The following is a 17,299-nucleotide window of genomic DNA, read 5'->3' as shown; positions in this document are numbered from 1 at the left end:
TTGAAACTACTAGTTAGTGCTGCAAAAATAGATCATTTTGCTTACTCAGCTGTCTAAGATCTTGAAGATCCAGATTAACTGTAGTAAATCTTTAAGCAAAAAAGACAAGCAACTCAACCTATTGCGTTCACATGCAGTCTAGGTCCAAGGGACGAACCAAAGCTACAGGGACAGATCAGTGCTGTACAGACTTGAGATAGTGAAGAGGAATTTGTGCTACTGAAAGTCTCAGAAGAAGTGGTGGGACACAATATAGGTTTTTTTAGTAGTCAGGGACAGCAAGACCTCAGAACCAAGCACAGGTCTCTGACCTTCCCTCCTCATGTCTTTCAGACGCAAAATACATCGATCAGCTTATCGGTGCCAACTTGCATAAGATTATACAGGTCACAATTCAGCTTGTTGTGGTGCAGAACTGTAGTTATCTAGGCACAGAATGCTAGCTCCCTGATTAGCTACACAGCCCTGTCACATCACCACTTGACAGTTTTGCACCTTGGCAGGGCTGCCACACTAAAACTGACAAGAGCTTCTGCCTTGGGTGTGCATGGGCGGAAAAGACAACCACAAGCGTCACTTGGGATATGCCAGCCCAGGTTGCTGCAGCATTGTTCTAGGTCAGACCTGAACTCATCTACAGCAAGTGAGATCAATCCTCACCTTTTATGCACTTCTTCCAGCTCCTCCTCTTTGTCCCTCCTCACTCTGTCCAGTTCCAAGCGTTGCCGGGCACGAAGCTCAGCCATTTCTGTCTTGAGCCGCTTGTTCTCCTCCTCTGTGCTCACCAGCCGATCTGCAAATTCCTGCCGGATGACCTCAGAGAGGCTGCTGCGCTCCTGACTTAGCTGATCCGCTACCTGTTACAGCAAGCAGAGAGGGGGAAGAGTATGTGACATATTGATGTCACTTTCCAGATATGCAAGAGATAAAGTCAGAGAGAAGGCAATGCTCAAGCTGCCATCCAAGGTCCGTCTAATTCTTTATTCTGCAGTTTACACCAGCAGAATTTACAGGTCCTTAAACCTTATCCATCAGCAAGTCCTAGGCTCTGTGGTTTAACCCACAGCGCCACCCGCGTCCCTTGAATCCCCGCGACGGGGTGAGATGCCGTTGCTCGGTCCCTGCTCCTGCCAACCTAGCAGTTCGAAAGCATGTCAAAGTGCAAGTAGATAAATAGGTACCGCTCCAGCGGGAAGGTAAACGGCGTTTCCGTGCGCTGCTCTGGTTCGCCAGAAGCGGCTTAGTCATGCTGGCCACATGACCTGGAAGCTGTACGCCGGCTCCCTTGGCCAATAAAGCGAGATGACCGCCGCAACCCCAGAGTCAGCCACGACTGGACCTAATGGTCAGGGGTCCCTTTACCTTTAAACCTTATCCATAGGGGATGCGGGTGGCACTGTGGGTTAAACCACAGAGCCTAGGACTTGCTGATCAGAAGGTCGGCGGTTCAAATCCCCGCGACGGAGTGAGCTCCCGTTGCTCGATCCCTGCTCCTGCCAACCTAGCAGTTTGAAATGACTGGACCCAATGGTCAGGGGTCCCTTTAAACCTTATCCAAAGACAAGAACCCACACACCTCTCCCATACTCACAGCATCAGGGTCTCTGGGATTCCTCCCTACCTTCCCTTTCTCCCCTGGATTTTGGAGAGGAACTTGTCTGAGCAGAAAAAGCTTACTAGGAAGTCACCGCTCACCTTCTCTGTGATACACCCACCTTTCGGATATCCTCTGTCTCCTGTTCCTTCTGCCGCAGCAGACCTCGCAGGTGAAAATTCTCGCCTTCTGCCTCCGAGAGCCGTCCCTTCATCTCATTGCAGCGCTCCTGGAGTTTACGTTCTGAGCGTTCCATTTCTTGCAGCTCTGCTTCATATTTGTCCCGCAATCTCTTTATTCTGAATAGAGAATGGGAAGAGCTCCTGACTGCCTGCTCACGCTGGAGCAGACCCCCCAGTTTTGTCAGGAGGCCTTTGAGGCATAATACAGCTCTTAAGACCATTTTTATGAATGAGGTGACTGTAGAGAAGGGTTCTCAAGCTTTCTGCCCACTGGGGCCACTTGAGAGGGCTGAAAATTACTGAGGTCTAGAAGTCACAAAATATTGGTGGAAGGGTAGAACTGGTTTGGAGCTCATATCCTGCAGCATTGCTTTACAAATTTGCCAAAGCACAAATGAAGTGTTCTGATCTTCTGGCACTCTGAACAAAGTGTGTTTGTGTGTAAAGGCAAGCCAGTTCTGAGAAAGCTCCTTCTATCTTTCAGCTTCCAAAAAGACACAGATAAGTGCCTTCATTCAATGACCGATAAAGGCACTGTGGGCCATCTATTGCATGCACCAGATCTAATGAATACCTGGAGCGATGAGAAAAATAAAAAAGGCAAGGTAGCAAATATGTGGGCTCAAGGACCTCGTCACAAAGGAATACCAGCAATCCCACCTGTAAAGTCAGGATTATTACCTGTTGCTTCAAATGGCTGGTGATTCAAGGAAAGCAAAACAAGTGTGTAAAATATGCAGATACACACCACCTGACTAGGCCAACTACTTGCCTGTGTAGTTGAGGGTCACAATACCTCGAGGGCCACATCTCCCCATATGAACCAACCCAGACCTTGCAATCATCACCTGAGGCCCTTCTTTGTGTGCCTCCTTCATGCAAGGACCAGAGGGCGGCAACACAAGAATGGGCCTTTTCTGTGGTGGGTCCCAACTTGCGGAATGCTCTCCCCAGGGAGGCTCGCCTGGAGCCTTCATTACATTTCTTTAGGAGCCAGGCAAAAACATTCGTCTTCTCCCAGGCCTGTGGCTAATTAAACAATCTATGCCTTTTAAACTATGTGTGGAGGGGTTATTGCTTTTGTTCATTTGGACGCGGGTGGCGCTGTGGGTAGAACCTCAGCGCCTAGGACTTGCCGATCGCATGGTCGGCGGTTCGAATCCCCGCGGCGGGGTGCGCTTCCGTTGCTCGGTCCCAGCGCCTGCCAACCTAGCAGTTCAAAAGCACCCTCGGGTGCAAGTAGATAAATAGGGACCGCTTACTAGCGGGAAGGTAAACGGCGTTTCCGTGTGCTGCGCTGGCTCGCCAGATGCAGCTTCTCATGCTGGCCACGTGACCCGGAAGTGTCTGCGGACAGCGCTGGCCCCCGGCCTCTAGAGTGAGATGAGCACACAACCCTAGAGTCTGTCAAGACTGGCCCGTACGGGCAGGGGTACCTTTACCTTTACCTATGGTGTGTGTGTGTGTGTGTGTGTGTGTAGCAAACTGCCCTGTGATCCTCAGATGAAGGGCAGTATAGAAATTTTAACAACAACAACCCTGCACGAGGTCCACAATGAGAAACCAGCTTATAAAAAGCTTGAGCCAAAATGCAGAATGCCATCTGGAGAACAATGGGAACGCAATTATTTTTGACCTTCGTACATAACTGATTTACCTGTTCTCTGTGGCTCTCTCACACTCTTCCTTAGCAGAGGACATGTCAGCTTCTAGCCGTTGAATGACCAGTTCAATCTCCTTGTCCCTTTCTTTCCGGACTTCTTCCCTCAGCTCTCGCTCCCGAGTGAGCAGCCAGGCCTCCTGAAGGCAAAACAAGAGAGCCCAGGTAAAGTTTAATCTGGGCAACCAAGGTAAAGCGAGAGGGCAGCTTAAAAGGGGAACTGCAACATTACCTCCTTCTTCAGGTAGTTGGCCTCCCAGGCCTGCTTCTCCATCTCCAGCTGCACCTTCAAGGCCTGCACCTCTGCCTTGAGGAAGGAGGAAAGAGCACAGTGAGGCGGGGATCAGGGACAAAGGAGAGAGAGGGGCTGACCCCCCCCCAATCTCTTCCCCTTCCAATCTCCAATATATTAATCATGGTCCAAGATTTCCAAATCAAAAGAGCATGTGTGTTTACCAAATGGATGCTCAAAGAGGATTGAAATTATTATTTTCATCTACACCACTCCTAAGATTGAAAGGATGGAGCACTACACCAGGCTTTCTGCTTTGCAAGAGTGCTCCACACCCGGTGCAACCACATTGGTTGTGTTCCTGGCCACAGGAAAACGAAGGTGGCAGGACGGAGGCTGTTTTCAAAACTACTGTCTGTCTCCAACCTCAGCCTCGGTTTTATACGTCCACATTCTTCACAGAGACATAGAGGCCATGGCCAGACTTACTACTAGCTTGCCAGGCTCTCTGCCTGTCTGTGTATGTGGTCTCACCTTCCAAACTGCACCCTACTCATCAAACAGAAAGAGGACTGGGAGCAGATTGGGATTCCATTCTAGTCCTGCAATGAAACGGGTCAAAAAACTGAGGTCACTGACACAATTTGTCTGCCAACCCTCAACCACACCATCAAAATCCAAGTGGCAAGTGCTGAATAATGGGAAATAAGGGTTTCCTGGTGGCCCATTCTAGACAAACTTATGCACTTCCCTGATAAGCTACAGCTTGAGAAGAGCTAGCTCACTCCAGCCCTGTATAGCAGGGGAGGGAAGATTTTAGGCTTGTTTGATCTGCCGTGGGGTTTTTTTTCCTTTACTAGAACCCCAAGATCAATCAATCAGAGCCATATTCAAAAGACACAGGGGTAGATCTAAAGACCAGGGTGGCTTTGAGCACTTTCTGAGCCCAGGAACTTTTATTTCAGTACCCTAATTTAGGGTCATTTTGCTGTTGCTGCTCTTGAACCATTCTTTGTTAAAACTATCTGGAGTCAGAAGCTCTTACTGATGCGCAATAAATGTACCAGATCTGCCTTCTGCCCACTCCTGTCCTGTATTGTGAAAGCCTTCCTGTAGAAAGCTGCCCAAGACTAACAGGGGAAGTGCAGGTAAGTCCATGGTGCAGAGCTGATCTACGTAACAGGATACATGTTTAGGGAGGGGGAGGGCCAACAGGAAAGCAAGATGCAGTTAAAGCTACATTTTCAACTTCAGGAACCAGTGGAATCATATAAAGCAAAAAATGTCATCTACCGATAAACAAGAGGGTATATGGCCCAGCAGCGCAGAAATCCCCAGGGTTGTATACACCGACCTGATGGCGTCGCTCCTGCTCCTCCTTCCCTTTCTTATATTCCTCCTTCAAAGCTTTGGTAACAACAGAGCTGTTCTCTTCCAGCTGCCGCCGCAGGTCCTCCAACTCAGTCCTCTGCCTGGGGAGCACAGATCAATACCATGGAACTGACAGCTTACCCGGCTTGGCAAGACAATCCAGGGACAAGCTGGACCTCTCTGGAGAAATGGGGGAAATTGGATCCTCAGTCTGTTCTTAGTCACTCTCCCAGCAAAGGCAATTTACAGAGAACTGACCCAGGGTGGCGTGGGGAGAGCACTCACCACAGGGTTTCAAGCATCTTGCAGTACACAGCAAGAGAGGAAGCCACATCTGCAAATCTTCCAGAGAGCTAAAGTTTCCCCCTGGAAGTGGAACAAGCTGCTCCAATCTCATCTGGTAACTTAGTATGAGATGTCTATGATGAAAACAATACACTCTGGGACTTGGTGTTTGTTACCTTGCGGAATTCCAGTACTTGGTGGGTTCTTTCTATGCACTCTGCACTGCACAAACCAACCTGCTCTACATATCCAGCAGCTTTGAAGCCAGTACCTACTTCTCTCACCTGGCCGCCTGCTGGTTGAGCCTTTCTTTCTCCTCAGCCACCTCATTGTACAGTCGGCGCCTCTGTTGCTGCAGAGCCTGTTCCTCCTGCTCCAGTTGTTTCTCATACCTGTGTGGAGGGACTCTTTCAGAGAGGGTCTTACCAAGGGTGCTGTATCCTTGGTTTGGCCTGAGGTTTAGGGGGAAGCAGAGGGAGCAATGATTTCCTATGCTGGGAGAAAATGTAAGATGACACATAGTCCCTTTTGGGCATACTTAAGAGTTATCAAAAAAACACAGCCATCACAGAAGAGAGGGGCCAAATTTCTACTTGGGAACAGAGAAGTTGGAAGAGGAGAAACCCGGCAGCTGGGAGGAAAGGCTCAGTAAGAATGTTATCAAGGTCACAGCAAGCATGCAAGTAACTCTTCAGAGGATGTTACCCAGCTCTGTTTATCTGCTACCTCCTTCCTATAGAACAACAACAGGTGCCTGTCTTGGCTCTCTGAAGTCAAGACTAACAGCCAGGATAGCACCACAAAGCTGTTTCTGGACAAGGAAATACAATAACAGCTTTATGGTAAGGGCCAATGTGCTTACTCTCCCTCACCTCTACATACTGTATCAATGGTATTGTATTGCCTTTCTCGCCCTGATCTGGCCACAGTGATCCATGCAACGGTCACCTCCAGGCTTGATTACTGTAACTCGCTCTACGTGGGGCTGCCCTTGAAGCTGACCCAGAAACTCCAGCAGGTGCAGAATGCCGCGGCAAGGCTCCTTACGGGGTCCTTGCCGTGGGATCACATTCATCCAGTGCTTTACCGACTGCACTGGCTCCTGGTGGAGTACAGGGTCAGGTTTAAGGTGCTGGTTTTGACCTTTAAAGTCCTATGTGGCCTAGGACCCACGTACCTACCGGACCGCCTCTCCTGGTATGCCCCATGGAGGACCTTACAGTCCACAAATGACAACATTTTGGAGGTCCCAGGTTGCAGAATGGTTAGATTGGTCTCAACTAGGGCCAGGGCCTTTTCAGTACTGGCCCCGACTTGGTGGAACGCTCTGTCACAAGAGACTAGGGCCCTGCGGGACTTGACATCTTTCCGCAGGGCCTGCAAGACAGAGCTGTTCCGTCTGGCCTTTGGTTTGGACTCAGTCTGACCCTTATGTTTCCCTCCCCTTATGGTCTTGATTTATCGGCTACTTTTAAAATGAGGCTGCATTTTAAATTGCATTTTAACCTGTATTTTAAATTGTCCCCCCCCCCCCATTATGCTTTTACTGTGATTTTATTGGTGTTAGCCGCCCTGAGCCCGGCTCTGGCAGGGGAGGGCGGGGTATAAATAAAATGTAATATTATTATAATGGGAGAAACAGCTAAACTAGCAGTATAACTAATCTACACCCATTTTTTTCAGCTGTTACCTTCCACTGAATGAGTTGCTCACACAGTTTTCAGGGGTGCTGCCTTCTCCAACTGTCAAGCAGAAATACTATACCCGAGCAGCTTGTTTCCTGCTGCCACCTTTCTGCCCCAACTCTCTCTCTCCCCACAGGCCACCTTCCCTTCCCTGAACAGCTGCCATGCAAGTCCTCACTTCTTCTGTGTGCCACCACACTGGGTTGCCTCACCAGCTCCTCCCTCTCTTTGCACAGTTGCAATGTAGTCCTCTTCCACCGCCCCTCTGTATAAGTAAGTTGTGCAAGCTCTGCGCCATAAGCCCTGCATACCGTTGCCTTGCCAGCTCTCTCTCTCGTTGCCCCTGCTCTTCTTTCTCATGCTCCAGCATCTCCCTCAGTTCCTCCGTCTGGCGTACGTAGCGCTGGGCTGCCCGCTCATCGGATTGTAGCAGCTCTGCTTCATGCAGGGTTTTCAGCTTTTTGATCTCTAGCTTGTGCTTAGCAATAAGCTTCTGAATCTCAGGCTCCAGACCTGAATGGAGAACAAATGGGGAGAACTATTAGCAAGATATGGGTGGCGGCGGTCACTAAAGAAAGGTCCCATTTGCCAAAGTAGGCAAACTTTGCTGAAAAGCAAAAATTACAATTGGAATACCTTACATTAAAACATTCTATGCACACATGCAGCACATAGCTCTCTGGGCATGGCAAGTGCTGGCTGACGTAGTGAATGATGGAGGCTTACTGTGCATGATACAGTAAGAAGAAGCCTTGCAACCCTGACAGTCATCTGACTGGGTCACCCTCATCTCAGTTCCAAACAAAAACTCTAGTAACAGAGCTGAGCCATGGTAAGGGAACAGAAAAGAAAAAAAAGCCTGACCTCTGATCCTAGTAGGGCAAAGCATATATGCAATGCTTACTAAGTAATTCTCAACAAGGAGAGACTACAAGTCAAATCCTATAGATTTTGCTTTTTAAAAAGTCACTCCCTAGTGCTTTTGTTAAAGAAGCTTATTTTTTGCACAGAAAGCTGTAACAATCTCCCCTCCATCACCTCCCTAAAGTCACACATAATGATGACTCAGTTTTAGGAGCAGGGATGCAACAGTGCTAACTGTACTGTCCCCACCCCACCCCGCCCCAATTGCATTTTAATAGAGAGATTTTCACATTGTTAGTGTCATTACTTTTTAACTAATATATACATATAAAAAGGGGATGCGGGTGGCAGTGTGGGTTAAACCACAGAGCCTAGGACTTGCCGATCAGAAGGTTGGCGATTCGAATCCCCGTGACGGGGTGAGCTCCCGTTCCTCTGTCCCAGCTCCTGCTAACCTAGCAGTTCAAAAGCACGTCAAAGTGCAAGTAGATAAATAGGTACCACTCTGGCGGGAAGGTAAATGGTGTTTCCGTGTGCTGCTCTGGTTCGCCAGAAGCGGCTTAGTCATGCTGGCTACATGACCCGGAAGCTGTATGCCCCCAAAGTCGGTCACGACTGGACCTAATGGTCAGGGGTCCCTTTACCTTTACATATATAAAATGCATTAGCTATGTGTGTTTTATTTATATTAGTTTTCATTTTAGTGAGCCGCCTTGAGTCCCTGGCAAAAGGCAGGATAGATTGTAATTATTGTAATTATTGTTACTCTTGCTATTATTATTATTATTATTAGAGTCAGTTCTGCAGTCCCACTAACTCTACATTGAATAAGCCACTCCTTGTGCATAATGGTAGCAAGAAGATGACTCAGTCACAGATATCCACAAGTACCTTTAACAGTGATCTCTTTGATCTTCTTGGTTTTCTCATCAATCCATTTCTCCCGGCGGATCTTTTCTGTGGCACTCATGAGTTCCTTCAGCTTCTTTATTTCCTGCAGGGGAAGAAAAGGGGAGGGGGGAATGCAAGACACAAATCAGACATTTCTTCATTAAATACTGAAAACTTGCTGTCCATGAACCTGCCCAGGCTGTCATGAAGTGCCTCCTCTATACACAGAGAAAGCAGTAGGTGCACACCCTGCCTCACTGCCTCCCCGCAACTCTGGCTGGATTCCCAGCAATGCAACCTTGCAAAGAAAACCTGTAATGAGTTTTCCTTCCCAGCTATCAACAATATATCCAAAGATAGAGAAACAGCAACGGAACCTACTGAAAGCATATACCTAAGTAAATTCGGGTTTGTGCACTACGCTCACACTCACACAGATTGAGTATATGAGCAGGACTGTGCATATTTATGTGGCAAAGCAAGATGAGGGATATCACTTCTGAGGATCCCAAATTTTAAGAAGCAGATTTCTAACCACAGGCACAGAGGAAGGTGGTCTGGTGATTTCAGCTGAAGGCGTACTGTTGGCTGACCTGCTAGTAGCTAAGACAGGCTCCACACTTCCTTCTACATCCCCTGCCCCACGAAAAGCAATTCAAGGTTTCCTCTCCCCCACCTTCTAGCTCTCCACTACATTGGCCTTTGGCAACAGAATCAGGAAACCTAAACACCTCAGTCATAAAATGGGGGAGGGAGGGTACACAGGAACATGAAAGAAGTGCCTTAAACTGAGTCGGATAATTGCTCCATCTAGTTAAGTATTACCAACAGCGTTTATTCTGAATGCAGTAGAGTAATCCTAACTCTGCCCAGGATTGTTCAGAGTGGCAGAAGTACTGCCGCACCTGAAGCTCTGCTGGTTCCTGCTGACCAGTGCAGAATATGGAGGTGGGGGTATCTTCTTATTTTTCTGCACTAGCTATAGGTTGGCACAACAGCTCATTGGCCCCTTTCTACAAAATGGGCCAGCTTGGAAAGTTGCGGGTCCCTGGCCAGCTCTGCTCTCCTCCTGAAATGTTCCTTTTCAGAGTCTTGCACCAGCTATTGCCAGCAGGAACATTGGTAGAAGTAGCTCCAAAACAGCCCAGGGGCAGGAAAGGTTCCTATGGCAGTGGAGCTCTTCTACCCTGCCAGCAAAGTCTAGCAAAGGGACATCTCCACTGAATGCATCCCCTCTAAGTGCAGATCAAGGCTAGGATTGCAGCCTATTTCTATTTTCCCCTTGTCAGTATTCCACTTTGCAATCTCGTTAGCATACTAGAATTAATCATCGGTGCTCATTGGCTTCTTAGACCCAGATAAATGATGGTATTGGTTGAAGGACAATGCCACTGCCTTTTCTTGAGAGATGTTTTGCTTTTGATGGTGCACACATGTGTTTATTTTGTCCTATTGCTATCTCTGTACAAACACTTTTTCAAATCATGGGTGGGATTCAACAGAGCAGACCTACTGAAATTAATAGACTTAACTTAGTCAAGTTCATTCATTTCAGTGGATCTACTCTGAGCAGGCCTAGTGTTAAATTCCACCCTTTAAAACAAAATGGAACTTGCAAAATTTATTTGCATAGAAGTCGAAGTGGGGCATGCATACACATCTTGAACAGCAATCCCTCTTTCAAACCACCCTCAATGCTCTGAAAAAAACCACCACCCCCTGTCACCTGTCTTCAGTTTTGTCCAAGTCTACCCACCAGTGGCGTAGCGTGGGTTGTCAGCACCCGGGGCAAGGCAAGTAATTTGCGCCCCCTAACCCGTGGATTTGCGCCCCCTAACCCGTGGATTTGCGCCCCCTAACCTGTGGATTTGCCCTAACCCCAGATGTTGCGCCCGGTGCGGCCGGCCCCCCCTGCACCCCCCACGCTACGCCACTGCTACCCACTGAATTTTATGAATGATATTTGAACGTGGGTCTATCCATTTATCAGTAGGCAGTGAGGAATGCAAAAGTGACTGAGGAATTTGGATTAGTTTTGCTTCACAGGCAACTCCACCAAAAGGCTGAGGATAAGAGTTAAGAGCAGTTCCACTTTTGGCTGGCATCTGACATGACCATGAAAACAGACACCTAGAGCATGCCACTATCAAGGAAGAGCTCTTTGTCCCAAGCTGCAACAAGTGCCCTAGCTATACCCCCAAAGAAGGGACCTAACACAGGAGGTGGGGAACCTGTGGCCCTCCAGATGTTGCTGGATTACAGCTCTCATAACCATTTACCCCTCTTGCTGGGTGTGACTGATGGGAGCTGAGAGTCCAACAACATCGGGGTGGGGGGAGGCGTCACAGGCTCTCCACCCCTGGATCTAAAGAATTCACGAATAGTTGCACCAACAGGCTCAAGACAGGTGAGAGAGACAAAAGCTGAAGCCAAAGAGCACGCACAGAAAAGGTTTACCTCACAGAGGGGGCCCAGAGTGCGCCAAACCTAGAGAGAAAGAGGAAGAAGTGAGAGATAGAGGGAAATGGAAAGGAGTGTGAAATAAGAGTGTCTTGGGAAACAGGTGCAAAGAGGCAACTGGCAAATGCTAAGATCTGGAGCAGCTGGGCTCCTGCGAACGTTCAAAGTGTTTGCCAAGGCGAGGCTCATCCAAGCGCCGAGAAAGCTTCCTACTTTTGCAGGGAAGGGTGTGCCAAGAAGCAGAAGCAGCAAAACCAAGCAAAGGAGACTCCTTGGTTTGGGCAGCTTTGCCAATGCAAATCCTTAGCTGTCTACAGTTTCCCCTTTAATGATAACAAAGACAGTCACAACTATCTTGTATTGTTAATGATCCTCTAGAACAAGGGTGCTTAGTTAAGTGCTACAAGCTATTAAGACATGAGAGAAGAGCCTGGGTCAGTTCGGCTTATTAATTCCAAAGCTCTGGGTGGCAGGAGCTTCATTTGCCCTTTCCCAGAAATGTTATAGCTATAATCAAATGGAAGCCAGCAAGTCTTTCTTTTTAAGAAGGGCCAACTGCAAGATGGGGCTGAATGGCTTCAGCCAATGAAGCATATTCCAAATGGGATGAACAGGAAAGGAAAGGGGAATGATTTCGCAGGAACCTAGGACAATCCTTCTGGCTTAGTAATGGTAACATATCCCATGCTTAGCTACAAATGCCCTTGCAAGCAGCCATGCTGTTGTGAACTTGCTATATCCAGCATAAAAGACATACAGTCTTAACTTGAGTTAGTCTTAGGCACTGCACTCTATAAACTACTATATTTACTCAAGTCTAATGCGCCACTGAATTTAATGCACACCTCAATTTTCAGAACCTTGAAACCAAAAAAAACTGTTTGCTGGTGAATGTCAATGTGCCACCAAATTAAGGTTTTGCGATGTAATTTGGCCAAAAAAGGTGAGCATTAGATTTGAATACATACAGTTATTCCTACCCAGTTTCAGTCAGAGTTAAGAAACTGTTCGGAAAAATAAGGATGAATTGTCATTGGGCCCTGGCAGGGGACTGCTATAAGCATGACCTCCAAGCACAGCAAGAACCAGAGATGCAGACTTTCTCATTGCTCCTGCCACCCTAGGATGTCTAGCTCAACCAAAAAATCCGAGAGACAAAAGCACTATTTACAGTCACAACCAATTCTCTCTTTTTGTTACAAATGCCCCTCATTTCAACTTAAAACAGATTCCGTTGCACAGCATGAGGTATAAGAAATCCCTCCCCATTTGCAAAGAAGGAGAGGATAACTCCAAATGCATCATGTCACATAAATACTTCCGATTCAGCAGCTAGAGCCGTATAAAGGCAACCAAGCATAGAACAAAGAAATAATATTCAGGTAGACTTAGTTGAGAGTCTTCTCACCAAGTACAAGACAAGGCCTTTTCCACCATATTGTGTACAAAAAAAGGGAGGGGAACTCATACACTGGATATTTTTGTGTGTGAAAAACGAAACTTCTATACTTCAGACAGCCTTAATGCTCCCCTCCACCCCTCAAGCATTCTGTATCTCTCGTCTTTCTCTCGGCTGGTCAGGAAAGAGGTCTTCAGAAGGTCCCAACACTGCTTACGGCTTTTAACCTGGTTCCTGTCTACGAACCAAAGGAGAACTATTCAGATACTTTATCTAGCTGGTGTGCAGCTCTGTCACCCAAGGAACTAAAAGCTACTTCCTCACCAGCTCATGCTGCTCCTGCATCTGGGCAATTTTCTTCGTGTATTTCTGATCCACTTGTTTCAGTTCAGTCACCACCGCTTCACATTTCTCGCTCAGAGTCTTCTTATCTTCAATCAGCTGTAGGGGATGGGTGCAAAGGAGGATCAAGTCACAGCACCTCCCCAAAATTACATCTACTATAAGTAAAGGTAACGGTACCCCTGCCCGTACAGGCCAGTCTTGACAGACTCTAGGGTTGTGCGCCCATCTCACTCAAGAGGCCGGGGGCCAGCGCTGTCCGGAGACATTTCCGGGTCACGTGGCCAGCGTGACATTGCTGCTCTTGCGAGCCAGCGCAGCACACGGAACGCCGTTTACCTTCCCGCTAGTAAGCGGTCCCTATTTATCTACTTGCACCCGGGGGTGCTTTCGAACTGCTAGGTTGGCAGGCGCTGGGACCAAACAACGGGAGCGCACCCTGCCGCGGGGATTCGAACCGCCGACCTTTTGATCAGCAAGCCCTAGGCGCTGAGGCTTTTACCCACAGTGCCACCCGCGTCCCTACATCTACTATAGTATATACTATACTATACTACATCTACTATAGTGGCAGGCAATTGGAAGAGCAAGCACTGTAAGGCTGCCACCTTACCCAGGTGTCAAAGCGGATGCTGAGCTCCCCCTTCACCATCCTAGTCAAGGATTACACCTTGAATTAGTATGTTTAGTTGAAGCTGGGAGAGGTAAAAGTATATAGATATGCCAGCAGTGCAAAGGAGTCTAGTAAAGGGGTTGTAAGCGGGGGGGGGGGGGGGGGGAGAATAATATCTTCACCTTCCCATCTTCAAAAAAAAGGAGTGGGCATGGGGGGAAGGAGGAAGATACCTGGTCGATGAAGGCTAGGTGCCGTTGGATAGCTGCTTCATACTGCTCCCTTTGTAGTGCCAGCTGGCGGCTCAGCTCTTTCTCTGTCCCTTTGACATGACGTACAGTCAGCTCCCGTTGCTGTGCCTGCAGGAAAGAATAACCCGGGCATATTCAGAATAAGCTGGGCTATGCAGCCAAATTAAACCCCGCAAAAAAACAGAGAAGGAAAAGAAAACGCATGTCACGTGTATGCTTACTCTCAGACAAGAGGATCTTCCCATCCAGACAAAGGAATGTAGGAAGATGCCTTATCCCAAATCACACCACTGGTCCATCTTTCTCAGTGTCTACCCCAGGAGTGAGGAGACTTTGGCTCCCGGATGTTACTGAGCTACAACTCCTATAATCCCTGGCAATTAGCCATACTTGCTGGGACTAATGGGAGCTGTAATTCAGCAACATCTGGAGGGTCAAACGTTCCCCATCCTTGGCCTACATTGACTAATGGGGGCTTTCCAGGGGTTTCAGGCAGGGGTTTCTCCCAGTCCTTCCTTGGAGATGCCAAGGACTGAATCTGAGACCTTCTGCATACAAAGCAGATGTTCTGCCACAGAGCTAATTCCCTTCTCCCTTACTGATGGCTTTGTCTGGCTTCACAAACCAGACTGCAGAAGCCTAGGCTGCCAGGTAGGGTAGGCCTCTGCAACTTTGGCTGCTCAGGCTTTAAATTCATGTATCTTCCACACAACATAGCTGAATCCTGGGCTCTGCTGTGCTTTGTGACACAGCCCCCTCTTTCCTAGCACATGCAAACCTGCCATGGGATTAGTCTCTAGTTACCCACCAGTGCTGTCTGTAGCAATGTGATGGCTCTCTTCTTCTCTTCTACCTCCAGCTTCAGCCGCATGATGGAGCTGGTAACCTCTGTGGCAACTGCTGATGCCTGTTCCAGGTGAGCTAGCTCTTCTTCTGACAAGAGCCCCTGACAGGTGGTAGAAATGCAGGTCTTGGTGTTACTACTAAGAGCTTCTCTTTTAATAGAACATCTAAAGTTACTAAGCTCACGTTTTGCTGATTACAAACCAACCTATTAATTTCCTGAGGCAGACCTAGTTATCTGCCTCAAGGAAGATGAGACCTGCCATTTATGCTGGAGGCCAATACAGCAGCAAAATCCCAATGTGAATTTTATGAGCTTGCAAACTCAATCCTCTTTTTTGTTGCATTAGGTGAAGACAATTACCCACTTAATTCACTGAAAACAGACGGTTCCCATCTTTGCTGAAAGTTAACTTCATGCTCGGGGGCTCACCTCTCGCTGGGAAGCCGAGGCAGCAGACCTAGGTCGCTCCTGCTCGGATTTCTCCATCTCATCCAAGAAACTAATGATGCTCTGAAGTTTGGCTTCCGAGAGCAGCGTGCCTTCCTCAGGGACTCCCGGAGAATAGTTCAGTTTCCCAAACTTCTCCAGGTTGTCAGCAGTGAGAGAATTTGAGTCAGCCTCCTGTATTTAGGGAGAAAAGGGCAGCTATCTATGCTAGACTTAGACAGGAATGGCAGAACAGATATACTTCAACCATGAGTTGTGGATAAGAATAGAATCAGAGAATCATAGAAATGTAAAATTCTTGCGGACATGCACTTATTGATGGACCATGTTTTCCAGGAAAGTCATCTTCTAGTCTACTTTAACTAAAAACCAGGTGCTAGTGTGAGTTAAATGAAAGGACTTTCTGACTCAAGAGGGGGTGATTTCCTCAACTCTCTTTAGGATAACCAAACATGCAAATAATACTATCAAAGGTATTTGGAGTTGGTGGAAATAGTTGTGGGTCACAATAGATCAGCAGCAAATTATTTTGCACAACATGAGACAGTAGCAATGGGATGCCCTTTACTTCCTGGCCCATGGAAAACAAAAAACCAGAACCTCAAATGAGGTTGTTGATTCAGGGTAACAGCTTCAGAATAAATCATGAAAAAGGAACAACAGACAAAGACAGATAGATTTCTTTATCTATTCCACTTACCCCATCTACCCAAGCATATTTATCTTCTTTGCAGGCCTTGGGTTGTGGTGGCAACTCTGGCTCCTCCTCCAACAACTTTAAGGTATCCAGTAGCTCATTAAGGGTGACTTTGGACTGTGCTCTGCTGGCTGCAGTAATAATAGTCTCCAAGTCTTCACTGCCCATCTTTCCAGAGCTGACATCCTTAAAAACAGAGAAAATCCATGCATGGTGAGATTGCAAGAAAGGTGAATTCCTGGTGCTTCATTTGAATGGAGTTAGTAGATCCATCTCCTCACAGTACAGTGTGCAAGCTGAACAGTATATTTCATAGAAAAGCACTTGAAAACTGTGCAAACTGCAAAGTAAAAAAAGAAAACAGCAACTAAGCTTTTGGGAGCATGAGAAAATAGAAAGGGGCACCTGTGGCTGATCTTCAGGTAGTTTGTTTTGTCCTGGGACAGACAGACAAGCCCCAGCAGAATGTTCTTCTGTATCTGCAGCTGCCAAGTGGAAGTTGGCATCTGTAAATAACAACAAAAAGGATTTGCTATGGTAGGAATCCAGTGCCCAGAAACATAATCAGGTGTGCTGGGTTTGTGAGAGTTTTCTTTTTGCCTTTTTAACAGATGAGCAAAGAACCATATCTTGAGCAATGAAAATTTAGGCTGAAAAAAACTCTTCTATTACATGCATGAAGGCATGGTGAACGGAGGCTGTTTTTCAGTCCAAGGCGGAGCTCTCGTGGGGAACTTTTGGCTATTTGACGATGGTAGGTGTCAACAAGGCAAAAGTGGGCAGAGCAAGTGCTATGTCTTTTACCTTTCTACAGTAGGATATGTTCCAGCGACACAAATCTCAGAAATTTCTAAACGCATATACAGACCATCTCTCCAGTCTCCATCACAGAAGCAGGAGGCATTATTGCAAGTCCAAGGACACATTCAAACAAGCCAAAAGCACTTGAGGAGGGTGCAGAGCAGGGCTGATGAGTGGCATGGTCTGGATAGGGGCATGGCCTGGGGAAGAGTCCTGAAGGCCAAACAGACCTGGAGAACCACATTTGGCACCAGGTCCGAAACTCCCCACCCTTGGTGTGCAGCTTGTCTGATGAAGGTTTCTAGTTACACTACAATGGGAGGAAGTGGGTGAGCATCACAATGGACTCTTCTTTGACTTGGTCAGACCAAGCACCAATTGCATTTGGATGAGCTTCAAAGTGAAGCTGTGTGTTACTGGAACGAAATGCAACCGTAACACACACATTTTGCAGACACAGCAATGTACAATTTAGCAATAGTATTTCCATTCCGCCCTTCCCTTTTGATTTCCTCAGGACTTCCCAGCAACCACAGAGCTGCAGCAACCAGTTGCACACATCTTCTCCTGAACACTTCTTGCTTGAGCATCTAGACTTCTCTGAACTTTTTCATTCAACATCTCTGGCATGGTACTTTGTGCTTGGTTCTCCCTAATGCAATCTGTGGTCTCAATGAT

The 17,299-nt window shown here is 47.4% G+C and overlaps 1 protein-coding gene across 15 annotated transcripts in view; it reads right to left on the bottom strand.

The window, feature by feature from the left end:
* CEP131 (centrosomal protein 131) overlaps window positions 1–17,299 on the bottom strand; it is a 31,420-nt gene that overhangs the window by 2,775 nt on the left and 11,346 nt on the right. For 7 of the 15 annotated variants that reach the window (XM_028714598.2, XM_028714528.2, XM_077924068.1 and 4 more), the window contains exons 11-25: window positions 16,226–16,326; window positions 15,824–16,006; window positions 15,106–15,297; window positions 14,638–14,775; window positions 13,812–13,937; window positions 12,948–13,064; window positions 11,222–11,251; window positions 8,765–8,867; window positions 7,321–7,522; window positions 5,609–5,776; window positions 5,023–5,140; window positions 3,669–3,743; window positions 3,434–3,576; window positions 1,716–1,893; window positions 661–857 (exon numbers count right to left, since the gene is read on the bottom strand). In XM_028714598.2, the coding sequence (XP_028570431.2) occupies window positions 661–857; window positions 1,716–1,893; window positions 3,434–3,576; window positions 3,669–3,743; window positions 5,023–5,140; window positions 5,609–5,776; window positions 7,321–7,522; window positions 8,765–8,867; window positions 11,222–11,251; window positions 12,948–13,064; window positions 13,812–13,937; window positions 14,638–14,775; window positions 15,106–15,297; window positions 15,824–16,006; window positions 16,226–16,326 (2,071 nt within the window). Of the gene's footprint in view, window positions 1–660; window positions 858–1,715; window positions 1,894–3,433; window positions 3,577–3,668; window positions 3,744–4,202; window positions 4,271–5,022; window positions 5,141–5,608; window positions 5,777–7,320; window positions 7,523–8,764; window positions 8,868–11,221; window positions 11,252–12,947; window positions 13,065–13,811; window positions 13,938–14,637; window positions 14,776–15,105; window positions 15,298–15,823; window positions 16,007–16,225; window positions 16,327–17,299 lie in introns of those variants that run through there. The other 8 variants (XM_077924073.1, XM_077924075.1, XM_077924076.1 and 5 more) reach the window with 5 other exon arrangements.

Source organism: Podarcis muralis, chromosome 2 (genome assembly GCF_964188315.1).
Source record: "Podarcis muralis chromosome 2, rPodMur119.hap1.1, whole genome shotgun sequence".
Classification (NCBI taxonomy): Eukaryota; Metazoa; Chordata; class Lepidosauria; order Squamata; family Lacertidae; genus Podarcis; species Podarcis muralis.
Note: the sequence above shows the minus strand (reverse complement) of the source record. Positions and strands in the feature narration are given on the sequence as shown.